We start from the raw sequence: 14,566 nt of genomic DNA on the forward strand, positions 1-14,566 counted from the left end.
AGCTGATTGTTTCACCAAAGGGAAAATCATTATAGCACACTAACATTGCTAGTTAAAGAAACTTTTTAAAAACATACATACTAAAAAACCTCAACATCACTGAGAAAACTCTGAACAGAACAGCAAACCAGATCCAAACCAGAGGGTCTGCAGGAGAGAGTGCTGACTTCGGTGAGCAGGCAGTGCCCATGCACCACGAACCTGGCCCCTACACCAGGGCTATCTCCCATTCCAGGACCCCTCAACAGAGGCTGCAAGTTGTTGGAAGCCAGAAGTACTCACTTTCTCTTAAATACTTCCTCTTCTTTTTTCCTAGTCTGCTGCAGAGAGTGAAGTTTGCCCTCTAAGTCCTTTATCCTAAAAAGAATCAAATATCGGTGGGAAAAGCAGATAAGGGACCCAAGGAAAGGCCAACCTGGAATAAGCCAGAAAAACACAATCACCTGGACTTAAAAGTCCAACCTGTGCGATGCCAGAGGGAATCCTGAAGAGAAGGCAAAGACAGAGACCCACGTACCGGGCGCTGCTCAGGGCTGTGAGGCCCTGCAGCTCCTGGTCTCGGCACTGAACCTTCTGCACCAACTCCAGGTTTGCCTTCTCTGCTTGCTGCAGAGATTCTGCTGCTTTCACTCCAGCTTCCTTCAGGGACTCAAGCTCTTTATTCAATAATTTAACCTTTGAAAGATTAAGAAAAGTAAAAACTAGAATTAGAACAAACTGCACAGTGAGAGTGAGTTATGACCATGCTGTTGGGATCAGGAGAGAGAAGTAAAAGCCCACAAGTATAAGACAGAATGTTCCCAAATTCTCACGGCAAAGACAGGGACAACACCCACTGAAGTCAGGTCCCGGCACCATTCTGGTGTCCAAAACGCATCCAAGCCCATCTCTAAGCAAGAAGTTGAAGGTTGGTGGAACCCAGAAGAGAAGGAAGAAGTCACGATATGCCTTGCCACATGACAGAGGAACTCAGGACCAAGGATTGCAGGTAGCCGGCCCCACAACACCAGTCTTGAAGAAAGCACCACCTTGATGATGCCTTGATTTGGGCTTTTACTAACCTCAAAACTGTGAGCTAATAAACCCCATTATATAAGCCAAACCACTGCATTGTATTTGCTGCAGTGTTTCTGTATGAACTGCCAGCAGTGATGGCCAAATGGCCAATACTTTTAGACATTCATAATTTCAATCACCATCTAAGTCTCAAAAATCATTTGTGAAGATGTCACACTTAATTCGGGCCAGATGTGAAATGGCCTAGAGTGGAGTTTTAAGAAGAACACGCATTGTGGGGGACTGACTCAGACCACGCCACCACCACTGAGTGTCTACGTCATCTCTGGTGGTGATGGTGATGGCTGTACCCCGACTGGATAGATGCCCAGGACAAAGCCAGGCACAAAGCAAGCATCGTTTAGGAGCCAGCCCTCACCTCCATTCACATAGCATGTGCCATGATGCCCATGGTGGGCAAGAGTTGGGGGTTTTATTCAACCCATCCAGTAGATGGAGGGGGATCCCATGGGGCAGGTGAAAGCAGGGCCTGTACCTTGGGCATCCCCCAGCCCATCCCCTGCAAGCTCTCCCTCTCACAGGAGTACCAAGGGTGCCAGCAGCAGACCTATACCTCCCACCTGCACTCTCCACCCTGGATGCTCAACAGTTCCCAAAAGTGGTCTTTCAAGATGCTTTAGTCTCCCAGCTCCTAAAACAAATACCATACAATGACTGGCTTAAATAATGGGAATTTACTGGTTCATGGTTTCAGAGGCTGGAAGGCTGGCTTCCTCCCAGGTTTGGTATCTTTGGGCTGTCTAGCAATCTTGAGGTTCCTTGGCTTTCCTGTCACTTAGCAATGCACATGGTGGCGTCTTCTGCTTTCTCCTCAGGGTTCTATTGACTTCTGGCTGCTCCCCATAGTTTCCTCTTTCTGCAATGGATTTCCCTTTCTTACAAGGGTGGATTAAGGCCCACTCTGTCAGTTTGGTGGAACTTTTAAGGTCCTATTCCCAAACGGTTGCCACACATAGAACCAGAGGTTGGAACCCAAACATGCCTTTTGTTGGGGAAAGGATTCAACCTCCAGTATGACGGCTGCTGAGGGCTAGAGGTTACAGGACTTTTGTCTGGCCTGGCCAGGCCTAGCACTGCCTCCAGGAGTCGGTGGCACCAGTAGTCGGGAAAGCCATGGGCTATCAAAACACGAGGCTCCCAGACTCCAGGGGTGGGAGCAGGACTCAAGCTGGCAACCCTAAGAGGATGAGGCTCTGTGCCAGGAGTGAGATGGGAGATGCCTGGCAGGGACGCCAGCTACTCTGGACATGAGCCAGCTGTCTGCAGCATCCTTGGGCCTCTGGCCGTCCAAGTCTTATCCCCTGGACTGATACACTGGAGGAGTTTGGGAAACCAGGGGGAGGGTTCATTAACCACCAGGAAGGGAGCAGTGCATGTTTGACCCTCAGCATGGGCTGGGCAGCTAGATGGGTGTAACCAGTCATGGCAACTAGTGCCGGAGGCTCGCCCCAGCCCAAGCCCAGCACAGGCGATTGCTCCCCACTTTGAAGCCACCCTGCCAGCAGCGTCTGTGGGGACAGACCTGGGCTCAGCCAGCTCCACCTCATACCAACTGGGTCTCAGTAGGCACTGAAGGCCCCCATTGCGGGAAGGAGACCAATGGCGCCCCCTCACAGGCCTGTTTCACCACAGCATTTAAAACAAAGGGCGAGCACATGTGGCCAAGTATCCATGAGGGCACCTCTTTGGGGTCCATGTCTAATGTCCAGGGACCATCGCACAAGCCCCCCTGGCCAGCAGGCTACTTGTCATTGATGCTGAATGCAGATTGTGGCAGGCACCTGGTGGATGCCTCTCGTGCATCTTGCCACATATCCCCAGCTCCATGCAGGAGGGGCTTCATACCCTAGAGAAGGGACCCTCCTGTTGGTAAGGAAACCACCCAGGCCAGGCCAGTCCCAGGTACCTTGAGCTCGTGCGCCAGGACCAGGCTGCTCTGGTGGTCTGCCTGCAGGCGGAATTCATGCTCTCTCTTCTGCATTGTAGACTCAAACTCCTGAAGGAGCTCCTGTAACAAAGTGGAAGCAAGTGAAGGAATATACCCCAGAAAAACATGTTCTTAAATTTAACATTCCTGTGGTGTGAACTCAGTGCAGGTATGACCTTTTGATGAGGTGACTTCAGTTCAGGTGTAGTCCAGCCCAATCAGGACAGGTCTTAATCCTCTCATAAGAGAATGAAATTCAGACATGGAGAGAGAAAGACAGGAAAGAAGAAGCTGAAGGCAACGAACCCAGGAGAGAAGGGAGAGGCCAGGAGGGGCCACGTGTAACAGAGAAGCCCAGGACCAACAATGGCCAACAGCCAGCGTGAGAACACCAGTTTTCAGGAGGAAAGTATCATCTTGATGACATCTTGATCTGGACTTTCTTTTAGCCTCAAAACCGTAAGCAAATAAATTTCCAATGCTTAAGCTGACCCACTGCATTTTGCTTGTGCAGCCCAGGAAATCAAGACAGATGGTTTGTGGTGAGAGGACAGGGTAGCCCCAGCACAGACTAGGAATGACTGCAGTCCAGAGTCAGGAGGCAACAGGCCAGGGGCCCACCGGACTGAGAGCACATAGAGGGGTGCTACTTGCACACGGGTGGGAGGAGAGGGCAGGAAGGGCAAGTGAACAGGTGGGCAGCAGGAACAGATGAGGAGCTGACAGAATGGGCACCTGTCAGGCAGTCCTGGGTTACAGCCCCCTGCCCTGTAGGAGCAGGGCAGGATGGGGCCTGGAATCGTCAGTGCCAATGGGCATGAGTGCCCAGATGGCACATGCAGTCTGGGTGGAAACACCTCTGCCCACCGTGCAACCTCACACTGATACAACTGAGCATCCTGATCACACAAAGGTGGGGGGGTAGGGGAAGGGTATCTACCCAGGCCCTCTTTTCTACTCCCTTTGGTTTCCTGTCCAGACTGCCGCATTTTTTAAATATCTCATAATCCTTCCTCGCTTGCATGGTCATAGTCAGGAACGAGGTAATGAAAAGCTGACTGGGATGTCATCAAAGTTTAGAAAACCTGTGATTTGAAGATACTGTTAAGAAAAGGAAGCGGCAAGTCACAAGATGGGATAAAGTTGTAATAAATTTACATGACAAAGGACTTATTTCTGAAATATATAAAGAACCCTAACAATCAATATGAAAACAAATAATGCAATTTTTAAAAAGCGTTAAAAAAGATTAACTTACTCTTCACGCAAGAAGAGACATGTATGGTCAACAAGCACACGAAATGACGCTCAGCGTCATGGCCAGGAGGAAAGCAAGCTAAAACACAAGGGGCCCCCACCACACCCACCAGGACAGCCAAAACTTAAAGGACTGACCAGGGCAATGCTGGTAAGTCTGTGGAAGAACTACAATGCTCACACACTGCTGATGGGAAGATGAAATGGTGCAGCTGCCATGAAAAAGTGTAGCAACTTTTCAAAAAGTTACACATATACCCAGTATACCAAACCCAGAAATTGTCCCACTAAGTTAATTCACCTAGGCGAAATGGAAGCATGTGTTCACTCAAAGACGTGCTAAGGTTGTACATGGCAGCTTTATTCAGAATAGCCCCAAACCAGAAACAACCCAAATGTCCAAAATGTTCATCAACAGGGCAATGGGTGAATACACTGTGCTCTAACCATGCAATGAAATACCACCCAGCATCAAAAAAGCATGAACGCTGATGATATAGCAACATGGGTAAGTCTCAGAAACAATACGCTGAGTAAAAGAAGCCAGACAGGCAACGTGGGACAGAAATCCTAGAATGAGCTGAGACAGCATCAAGGGATTGAGAAAACCTTCTCACCCAAAAGGGGGAAGAGTGAAATGAGACAAAGTGTCAATGGCTGAGAGATTCCAAACAGAGTTGAGAGGCTGTCCTGGAGGTTATTCTTATGCATTAAGTAGACATCATCTTGTTATTCAAGTTGTAATGGAGAGGCTGGAGGGAACTGCCTGAAAATGTAGAGCTGTGTTCCAGTAGCCATGTTTCTTGAGGATGACTGAATAATGAAAAAGCTTTCACAATGTGACTGTGTGATTGTGAAAACCTTGTGTCTGATGCTTCTTTTATCTACCCTATTAAGAAGCGAGTAGAACATATGGAATAAAAATAAATAATAGGGGGAACAAATGTTAAAATAAATTTAGTTTGAAATGCTAGTGATACATGGGGGTGAGGGGTGAGGGGTATGGTATGTATAATCTTTTTTTTCTATTATTGTTTTATTTCTTTTTCTGTTGTCTTTTTATTTCTTTTTCTGGATTGATGCAAATGTTCTAAGAAATGATGAATATGTAACTATGTGATGATATTGAGAATTACTGAATATATATGTAGAATGGAATTATATGTTAATGTTTTTGTTTGTTCTTAATTTTTTTTAATTAATAAATTTTAAAAAATTAAAAAAAGAAGACAGACAAAAGAGAGAATATGACACTCTAGAAAAGACAAATTTCAGCTTAAGTGGCAGAAAGCATATCAGGGGTCAGCTGGGATAAGTGGGTATTGATTACGAAGGAGCAACACAGAAATTCTGAGGTGACAGAAAAGTTCTATATCTTGATTGCTACATGAACGAATACATTTGTCAAATGTTGTTGAATTGTACACTTAAAATGCATGTCAATAGCACTTCCATAGAGTTGAACTTAAAAAGTCGTTTGGTTCTGGACAAAGGGGTGGGGAGAACAGGGTAATAAAATAAGGCATCAGTGGTCAAGAGAGAGCAAATGGAGTCGAGAGGCTATCCTGGAGGATACTTTTATGTAAGCTTCAGTTAGACAGTGCTGATTGCCAAGGCTTAAATCCCAACCAACATCACTCCTTTTGACTCTTAAGAACACCTAGGGTTTGAACTGAGACTCTATAGAGGTTTCCTGGACTAAGTTTGCTTTCCTAGAATCTATAATTCCCAGAGGGTTCCTAGAGCAGGTAAATCCTGAGACCCAGAGGGACAAGCTTCTCCAAGATTATCAATTAATTACATATCCCTAAGTGTGGACACCCCTTCTCAACATGAAAAACTCAGAACAGGCATTGCCCCAAAATCTCTATAGACTGGAAGAAGGATCAGAGGAGGGGGGAAATTTAACAGAGAGAATAGTACGGCTGCTAACATTCCTTCTACCCTCCAGTGTCTTGAAGCAGCTGGAAGGAAAAATCTGAGATGGTGGAATGGTGACCCATGACAAACTCTAAGATCTGGTCTGTAACTACTTGTTGAAGTGTGCTTTTCAAAATCAGTGTTTTTTCTTTCTTTACTTTGTATATATATTTTACAATAAAAAACATTAAAAAAAAAAAAAGCTGTTTAGGAGCTCTGCACATGGGAGGACAGGAATGGCTGCTCCAGGGGGCTCCCTAAATGTCAGAAAGGGGAGAGATGCAGGGTAGACCCCAGCACCTTGCTTCCCCACTACTCAGGCCCTCTGACTCCTTCAAGCCGCCCCTCCCCAGCCACCCTGTGGGACCAGGTGGCCCTTCCACTGCCGTGGTTTTCTGCTGTGCACCTCTCCGTGGCGGCTGTGCACCTCTCCGTGGTGGCTGTCACCTCTTGGTCCCTTTCTGTCAGGTTTCCAAAGGGCTCGTGGAGGGAGAAGAGAGCTGCCACCCTGGAGGGGAGCCTGGATGTTCCACCTCTTTCTACTGCGTGTAAGAAAGGAAGCACAGGGACCCCAGAGAAGGGGTGAGGCAAGTTTAAAACACATATCACTAGAGTTAGGCCGATGCTGACCTCGTGTTCCCAAATCTCACCCGGACTTCAATCAGCAGCTGTGGCTCAATGAGACTGAAAGCTGACACCCTGTCCTCTGACACACCTTCCCCTTCCCTCTTCCCCACAACGATCCATCCCCCATCCCCCACTCCCCACTGTCCACAGCCCTGACGCCCCTTCCCCTTTCCCTCACCCCCCACAGACCCCATGCCTCCTCCCCTCCTCCCGCCCCCTCCCATGCCTTTCCCCCACCCCCTACACCTCTTCCCCTTCCCTCCACCCTCTGTTCCCCCATGCCCCTTCTCCTTCCCACCCCGTACCCCCTAACATCCCCATGAGGTGGAGCTCAGCATGAGGTGTCCCATCCTGGCGGGAGGAGCTGGTGAAGACATGGTCAGAGACAGGCACAGACCCCAGGCACGAAGCACGAGAAAGCATGCAGAGCGAGCAGGGCTCGAGATTCCTGAGGAAACATCGAGGAAGTGATGGAAGCCCCATCAGTGACTAAAGCCGGCCTGAAGGAGTCGCTGAGCCCAGACCCGCCAGTCAAGAGCAGGTCTGCGTCTCTGGCTGCCGCCCCGCCAGGGCAATGTCAGCCACATTGCTGTGGCTGAAGAAAAAGCAGGGAGCCCCCGCAGGGCATGAAGAACCTGCACAGGAAGTACCATTTAAAACAACACATTCATTTTATTCTGTAAAGGGCAAGGCAAAGCCTTAGGGTGCACCGGAGCATCTCATGGAGTCAGAATATAAAGCCCAGCAGCATTCACGTGGCCTGCAGGAAGCCATGGACGGTGGCACCCCTGAACCCAGCCCCTCAGACAGGGCAGCTTCTGCAGGGCCCACGCCTGCAGGGGACCACGGGGTCGGGAAAAAAGCGAGGACCACACCATAGGAATGAAAAGTCTAATCCCAGGAGGAAGTCAACTGCTGCACACAACGTCCAAATCCAAACCCTGCCTTGTACTCAGGATCCCATGGCAATTTCGTTGCCTCCTGGGTCCACTGCATCCCGTGACTCCTGTGACCCATAGGCCCGGCGGTCCTGCTGGCCACTGCCCTCCACTCCCCTCCTGCACACCCAGGGCTCAGCACTGGCCAGCTGCCTACGCACCCCAGCAGACTAAGTCACTCTCCAGCTGCAGGCCAGCTCTGGGCCGAGCTGTGTAAACCAGCTCCAACTCAACCCATCTGCTGGAGTGGCCAGCAGAAGTTTGAAACCTCGCCTGCCCAAGCCCCCTCTTGATACCCCTAAACCTTCCTACACTGTGCCTGTCTTATGTCTTAGCAAGCGCCCCATCGTCCTTCCCAGGGCGCCCTCGATGCCCACCTTTCCCTCACCCCTGCCCAACCCTCCAGAAGGGCCGGCAGCTCCACCTTCACGGTAAGTCCAGAGCCCACCATTTCTCACCACCGAGTCCCACACCCGGCCCTAGCCCCCGTGGCCGCTCACCACGACTTGGAAGCCTCCTGGTCTCCTGCCACCCTGGCCAACAATCTGTCCATTGCCCCAAGAGCAGACAGTCTTTCTAAAACCTAAGTTGGCTCCTGACCCTCCTTTGCTCAAACCCCCCAGTGCTCATCTCACTCAGAGCACAGCTCCAGACCTCATGCAGGGCATCCATCCTGTTCCCCAGGCCCCCCTGTGTTACCCTGGGCACCCGCTCGCCCCCACTTTGTCCCCTGGCCTCCCAGGGGCTCCACAAGCACTGCCTCAGGCCTTGGTACCCTCCCCACCCCCACCAGACCTTACCCCCTCAAACCTCTGGGAACACCACCCTCTCAAGGGCTCTGCCTGGCCTGGCCCCTACCTGGCTCTCCTGTCCCCACCCCAATCCCGCGTTGCCCTGTCCACAGCACCCTCTGGGGGCCACATACTGTCTGCACTCACTCGGGTTGTTCATTGTACCCCCTGGAGTGCAAACTCCTTCACAGTGTCACCCAGCCAGGACTGTCCACAGGTCCACTGCGGCAGCCCTGGGCCCAGGAGGGCACCTGCATATGGCTCCTGGTAAGTACCTGTCAAACGAATGACTAAATCAGTGGTTCTGACCCTGTGGATGCTGATCAACAAGTAAGTCAATTTATTTAAAATCCAGTCTCCAACCTGCATATGTAATAAAAGCTGAACAGTTATTCAGGTACCATCACCTTGCATTTCATTTCTTAAAAGAAAACCCATATCCCCATTGAATCCACCCTGTTTCTGATGAGTCAACGACAGACACAAAGCTCTTTGACCCCAAAGACAGGACTAGGAAGTCAAAAAGCAAAACCCAATGAGCATGTACAGCCCAGGCAAGAGAGTAAGACAGCAGGATGCCGACAGCACAGAATCCCAACAGTGGCACCCATGCACCCTGAGACCTGGCCCCCAAGAACTGCCCTAAAAGTCAGCCCCCCAAGAGCTGGATCTCTAAGAGCTGCCTCCTGAGAGCCATTCTTGAGAGCTGGATCCAAGAGACACGACCAAGAACTGGACCCCAAAAGCTGCTCCCAAAAGTCAGTCCCTGAGAGCTGAACCCCAAGAGTCAGTCCCAGAGAGCTGAACCCCAAGAGCCACCCCTGAGAGCTACCCCTGAGAGCTGGAGCCCACTCAGTGGTCTGGAACTCCATGAGCCGCAACCACCCTTGTCCCTGCAGCAGTCCTGGATAAGAATATGAAGCCGGGCTCCTTTCTCCCTTCATTCCCGAGCCTGTGGGAGGGTCCACCCTGCTGCCGCCCAAGTGGCTGCCCTCTCAGGGCTGGGTCTGAGTGGCAGATGTGGGCCCAGACGGCTAGGCAGCCACCAGAGGATGCAGCCAGGACAGGGCTGACACCGTCACTCAGCTGGCCACCCTTCAGGTTTGCTGACTCAGGACAGAGCCAGTGCTGCCTGGAGCCCTTCTGAAGCAACTTTGTCGCAGCGACTTTGGAGTCTCATGACTACAAGAGGTTAAGGTCAACTTCCCTCCACTGCATATCTGGAACAGGCTGCTCCCAGTGCTGCGGTACAAACCCCCCCACGATGGACAAAGTGCCTTTGTCCCAAAGAGCTGAGGTAACTTCCAGAGATCTCAGGACATTCTGAACAACAGCAGCTTCATGGAAAATGAACATGGAGCCTCCTGAGTCAGACAAACGGGGCAGCATGCCCTGGATGCTAGCCTTCGGCAACTGGTCAGATATAACCTCGTGTCTCTTAACACTGGGAGCACCCTGCAGCCCTCTGTGGCCCCTCTGCAGCTCTCCACGTCGCCTCCGCGGGTGTCTCCCAATCCTCTCTGTGGCTATTTCTGTGTCCCTTCTGCAGGCATCTCCTGCTTCCGTGCCGAGGTGAAAGAAGCACGGTGGAGACACAGGCTCAGAGGCGTCATCCTGCTGGTCCAACTAGCACTCTTCCCAAGACCCGCACTGATTCCTCCCAGCATCCTAGGCACCCGACCCGGTATGACCCCATTTCCCTGGTACAAACAATCTATGGATACAGGAATATTTTCTTCCTGAGAACGGCTGTACTCCAGCCCCACGAACAGGGCTGCCCACAGAGGCACACCACCAAGAGTTTCCAAACGACAAAGTCACTCATCGACAGACACAGACACATGCCCAAGGAGACAGCTCGCTCAGTGCCACTCAGACAGGAGTGCAGAGGAGGGGCTGCAGCAATTGCCAGGATCACAGGCCTGATTCTATGGAAGGCGTAAGCAGCTGTTGCTGAGACTCACATCCGGCCAGCAGAGAAGGGGCTACATTTCCGGTCACTGTACCTGTCTCTGCAGAGCAAGCTCTCCATCTAGTTCCTGGAGTTTTCTCTCCAGCTTCCATTTCAGGTTTTCATACTGCTCCCGAAGGCAGTCGAGTTCCCCATTCTTGTCGCTGTGGTAGCAAAGCACGGCATTAAGAAGGGCCACACTGAGCCTCCCGCAAACACACACCTGCACGGTGGGCTTCCCTCATGTGGGCCAGGGCTCCACTTTGCGGGGTGGTGTGGGAACCCAGTAGGGAGTGGGAATGAAATGCAGAAACAAAAACACAAATATTAACATGCCTGATTCATATGGACTAACTATAATGTACAAACTCAGAGAATTGCAGTTGAGAGCATGGGTTATCAGGTTGGGGCCTGTTGTAAAGGTTCCTAGATTGTAAGCTTTTAATAGCAGTCACATATATTCAGAAGGTGTAACTATTATTTCTAAAATCTGAGATACTGAGTTGTTTGTATATAATGTGGTCTTTCCCAGAAACTTTAAGTATTTATGTGACATCTGAGACTAAGAGTAAGAGCTCTGAAGCTATGAAAGTCAGCGTTACCCCATAAGGAACTATTAAAAAGTTGAAAAAGGGGGTGGTGCGATGGTGGCTCAGTGGCAGAATTCTCGTCTGCCATGCAGGAGACCCATGAATCGATTCCCAGTGGCTGCCCATGACAAAAAATTAGTGATCAGACTTCGAGTAGAGCTATGAATGAAGCTGATCTGGATAGGACTAAGGTAAATCAGAAGACTAGGTAAAGGATGATATGGTCCATATTTTAAAACTTCAACTTCTGTGCGACCAAAGGGAGAAATGTTTATTCGGTGCAAAATTTGTTTTTTGAGTAGCACATTACCTGATTTAACTTGTATAGTCAGTTTAGTTAAATACATAAGTTCATGGAATCTTGAATAGGGTGAGGGAGCTTGTTGGTTTGCATAGGTTAATGTGATGCTCCAATATATTCCAGAGTAATTTGGGCAAGGAATAAAAACTATTTGCAAAGTCCCCATGGGGGACTGGGAAAAAGGAGGAAATAATCAACTTCCCCATTTAGGGAATTCCTGATATTCTCACAAGCAGTGGGGACATCCAATTCCATAGGCTGAGCCCTTAATTTTGGAGTCGCACCTATGAAACTTATTCCTGCAAAGGAGAAGCTAAGCTTACTTATAATTATGCCTAAGAGTCACCCCAGACAACCTCTTTTATAGCTTAGTTGTACCCTCTCTCTCCAAGTCAACTCAGCAAGTGAACTCACTGTCCGCCTCACCCCACCCAATGTGGGACACAACTCCCAGGGCTGTAAATCTTCCTGGCTAAGTGGGACAGAACTCCCAGGATGAGCTGGGACCTGGCATCATGGGATTGAGAAAGCTTTCTTGAACAAAAGGGGTAGAGAGATAAAAGAAAAAATACAGTTTCAGTGGCTGAGAGATTTCAAACAGAGCTGTAAGGTTATCCTGGAGGTTATTCTTATGCATTATATAGCTATTCCTTTTTAGTTTATGGTGTATTAGAGTGGCTGGAGGGAAGTACCTGAAACTGATGAGCTATGTTCCATTAGTGTTGACTCTTGAAGGTGATTGTATCAAGATATAACGTTTACAATGTGACTGTGTGATTGTGAAAACCATGTGTCTGATGCTCCTTTTATCCAGGGTAAGGACAGATGAATAAAAAAAAAATGGATAAATAAATAAATAATAGGGGGGACAAACGGTAAAATAAATTGGGTAGATTGCAATACTAGTGTTCAATGAAAAGGAGGGGTAAAGTGTATGGTATATATGAGGGTTTTTTTAATTTCTTTTTCTGGAGTGAGGGAAATGCTCTAAAATGATCACCATGGTGATGAATACACAACTATGTGATGACATTGTGAGCCACTGATTGTATACCATGTGTGTGAAGATGTCTCAATAAAAATATTTAAAAATGAAAATGATTCATCATACAAAGAACAAAGAAACCTCAACTTGAATGAGACAAGACAATCAACAGATGCCAAAACTAGATGAATCAGATGTTGGAATTATCTGGCAAGAATTTTAAAGCAACCATTATAACAGTGCTTCAATAAGCAATTTAGTGCCCTTGGAAAACTAGAAAATCTCAGCAAAGAAAAAGAAAATATAACAAAGAACCAATAAAAATTTGCAAACTAAAAAATACAACAACTAAAATTAAAAACTCACCAGATGGGCTCAAAGGAAATAATTGGTAAATGTAAAGAGAGAACAACAGAAATCACCCAGTCTGAACAACAGAGAATATGGACTAGAAAGAAAAAAAGAACGGAGTCCTGTGGGACAATAACAAAACATCTAACATTCATGTCATCGGAGTCCTGGCAAGAAAGGATAGAGTGTGGCACAGAAAAAGTATTTGAAGAAATGATGGCTGAAAAGTCCCCAAGTTTGGCAAAAAAAAAAGAACAGGCAGAAGTTTTTTTTTTCCTCTTTTTTTTATATGGGCAGGCACCGGGAATCAAACCCAGGTCCTCAGGCATGGCAGGCAAGCACTCTTACCTGCTGAGCCACCGAGGCCTGCCCAAGGCAGAAGTTTTGAGGAGACACTTCACAAAATACAGGGATACTTCGTTTCATTGCACTTTGCTTTACTGTATTGATGTTGCAATTCTTACAAACTGATGTTTGTGGAACAACGTGTCAACCAAGCCTATGGGCAGTGATCGTTTTCCCAACAGCATGTGCTCACTTCATGTCTCTGTGTCACGTTTTGGTAATTTTTGCAAATTTTTTTAAAACTTTTTCAATATTATTATATCTGCTATGGTGATCTGTGATCTTCGATGTTACTATTGTAATTGTTTGGGGCACTATGAACTACGCCCATATCAGGTGACGAAATTAATCAATAAATGCTCTGCATGTTCTGACAGCTCCACCCACCAGCCCTTTCCTCATCTCTCTCCTTCTCCTTGGGCCTCCCTAGTCCCTGAGACGCAACAATACTGAAATTAGGCCAGTTAATAATGCTATGACAGGCTCTCAGCAAGAGTCATACGTCTCTCACTTTAAATCAAAACTTAGACATGATTAAGCTCAGTGAGGACAGCTGAGACAAGCCAAAAGCAAGACCTCTTGTGTCAAACAGTTAGCCAAGTTCTGATTGTAAAGGAAAAGTCCTTGATGAAAATTGTGCTACTCCAGTAGCACACAAATGATCAGAAAGCAAAACAGCCCTATTGCTGGCATGGGTAAAATTTTAGTGGTCTGGAGCAATTAAAAATTGCTTAAGTGGTCTGGAGAGAAGAAACCAGCCACAACATTCCCTTAAACCAAAGCCTAACCCAGAAAGGCCCAACCTATGAAGGCTGAGAGGTGAGGAAGTTGCAGAAGTTTGAAACTAGTGAAGGCTAGTTTAGGAGGTTTAAGGAAAGAAGCCATCTCCATAACAAAAGCGCAAGTTGAATCAATAAACGATGCTGTAAGAGATGTAGCAGGTTATTCAGAAGATCTAACTTAGATAAAAGATCTACACAAAAGGAAGGATGTTCAATGTTGACAAAACAGTCTTATATTGGAAGATGCAATTTAGGACTTCCATAGCTAGAGAGAGCTCAATGTCTGGCCCGAAAGCTTCAAAGGAAAGGCTGACTCTATCTCGTTAGGGGCTAATGCAGCCAGTGACTTTAAATTGAAGCCAGTCCTTACCAATGATTCGAAAACCCCAGAGCCCTAAAGAATTATGCTAACTATACTCTGCCTATGCTCTGTAAATGGAACAACAAAGCCTGGACGTCAGCACACCTGTTTACAACATTGTTTTACTGAATACTTTAAACTACTGTTCAAATCCACTGGCTCAAAAAAAGATTCCTTTTAACATACGACTGCTCACTGACAATGCATCTGGTCATCCAAAAACTCTGATGGAGATGTACAATGAAATTCATGTTGTTTTCATGCCTGATAAAAAAAAAATTCATTCTGCAGCCCATGGACCAAGGAGTCATTTCAACTTCCAAGTCTAATTCTTTAAGAAATACATTTCTTAAGGCTATAGCT

At 47.8% G+C, this 14,566-nt stretch overlaps 1 protein-coding gene across 8 annotated transcripts in view; it reads right to left on the reverse strand.

The window, feature by feature from the left end:
• CCDC57 (coiled-coil domain containing 57) overlaps positions 1–14,566 on the reverse strand; it is a 185,889-nt gene that overhangs the window by 144,940 nt on the left and 26,383 nt on the right. For 7 of the 8 annotated variants that reach the window (XM_077166276.1, XM_077166275.1, XM_077166274.1 and 4 more), the window contains 4 exons: positions 10,544–10,652; positions 2,984–3,085; positions 518–675; positions 283–357 (listed from right to left, as the gene is read on the reverse strand). In XM_077166276.1, coding sequence (XP_077022391.1) covers positions 283–357; positions 518–675; positions 2,984–3,085; positions 10,544–10,652 — 444 coding nt within the window. The remainder of the gene's footprint in view (positions 1–282; positions 358–517; positions 676–2,983; positions 3,086–10,543; positions 10,653–14,566) is intronic. The other variant, XM_077166272.1, reaches the window with a different exon arrangement.

Source organism: Tamandua tetradactyla, chromosome 6 (assembly GCF_023851605.1).
Source record: "Tamandua tetradactyla isolate mTamTet1 chromosome 6, mTamTet1.pri, whole genome shotgun sequence".
NCBI lineage: Eukaryota > Metazoa > Chordata > Mammalia > Pilosa > Myrmecophagidae > Tamandua > Tamandua tetradactyla.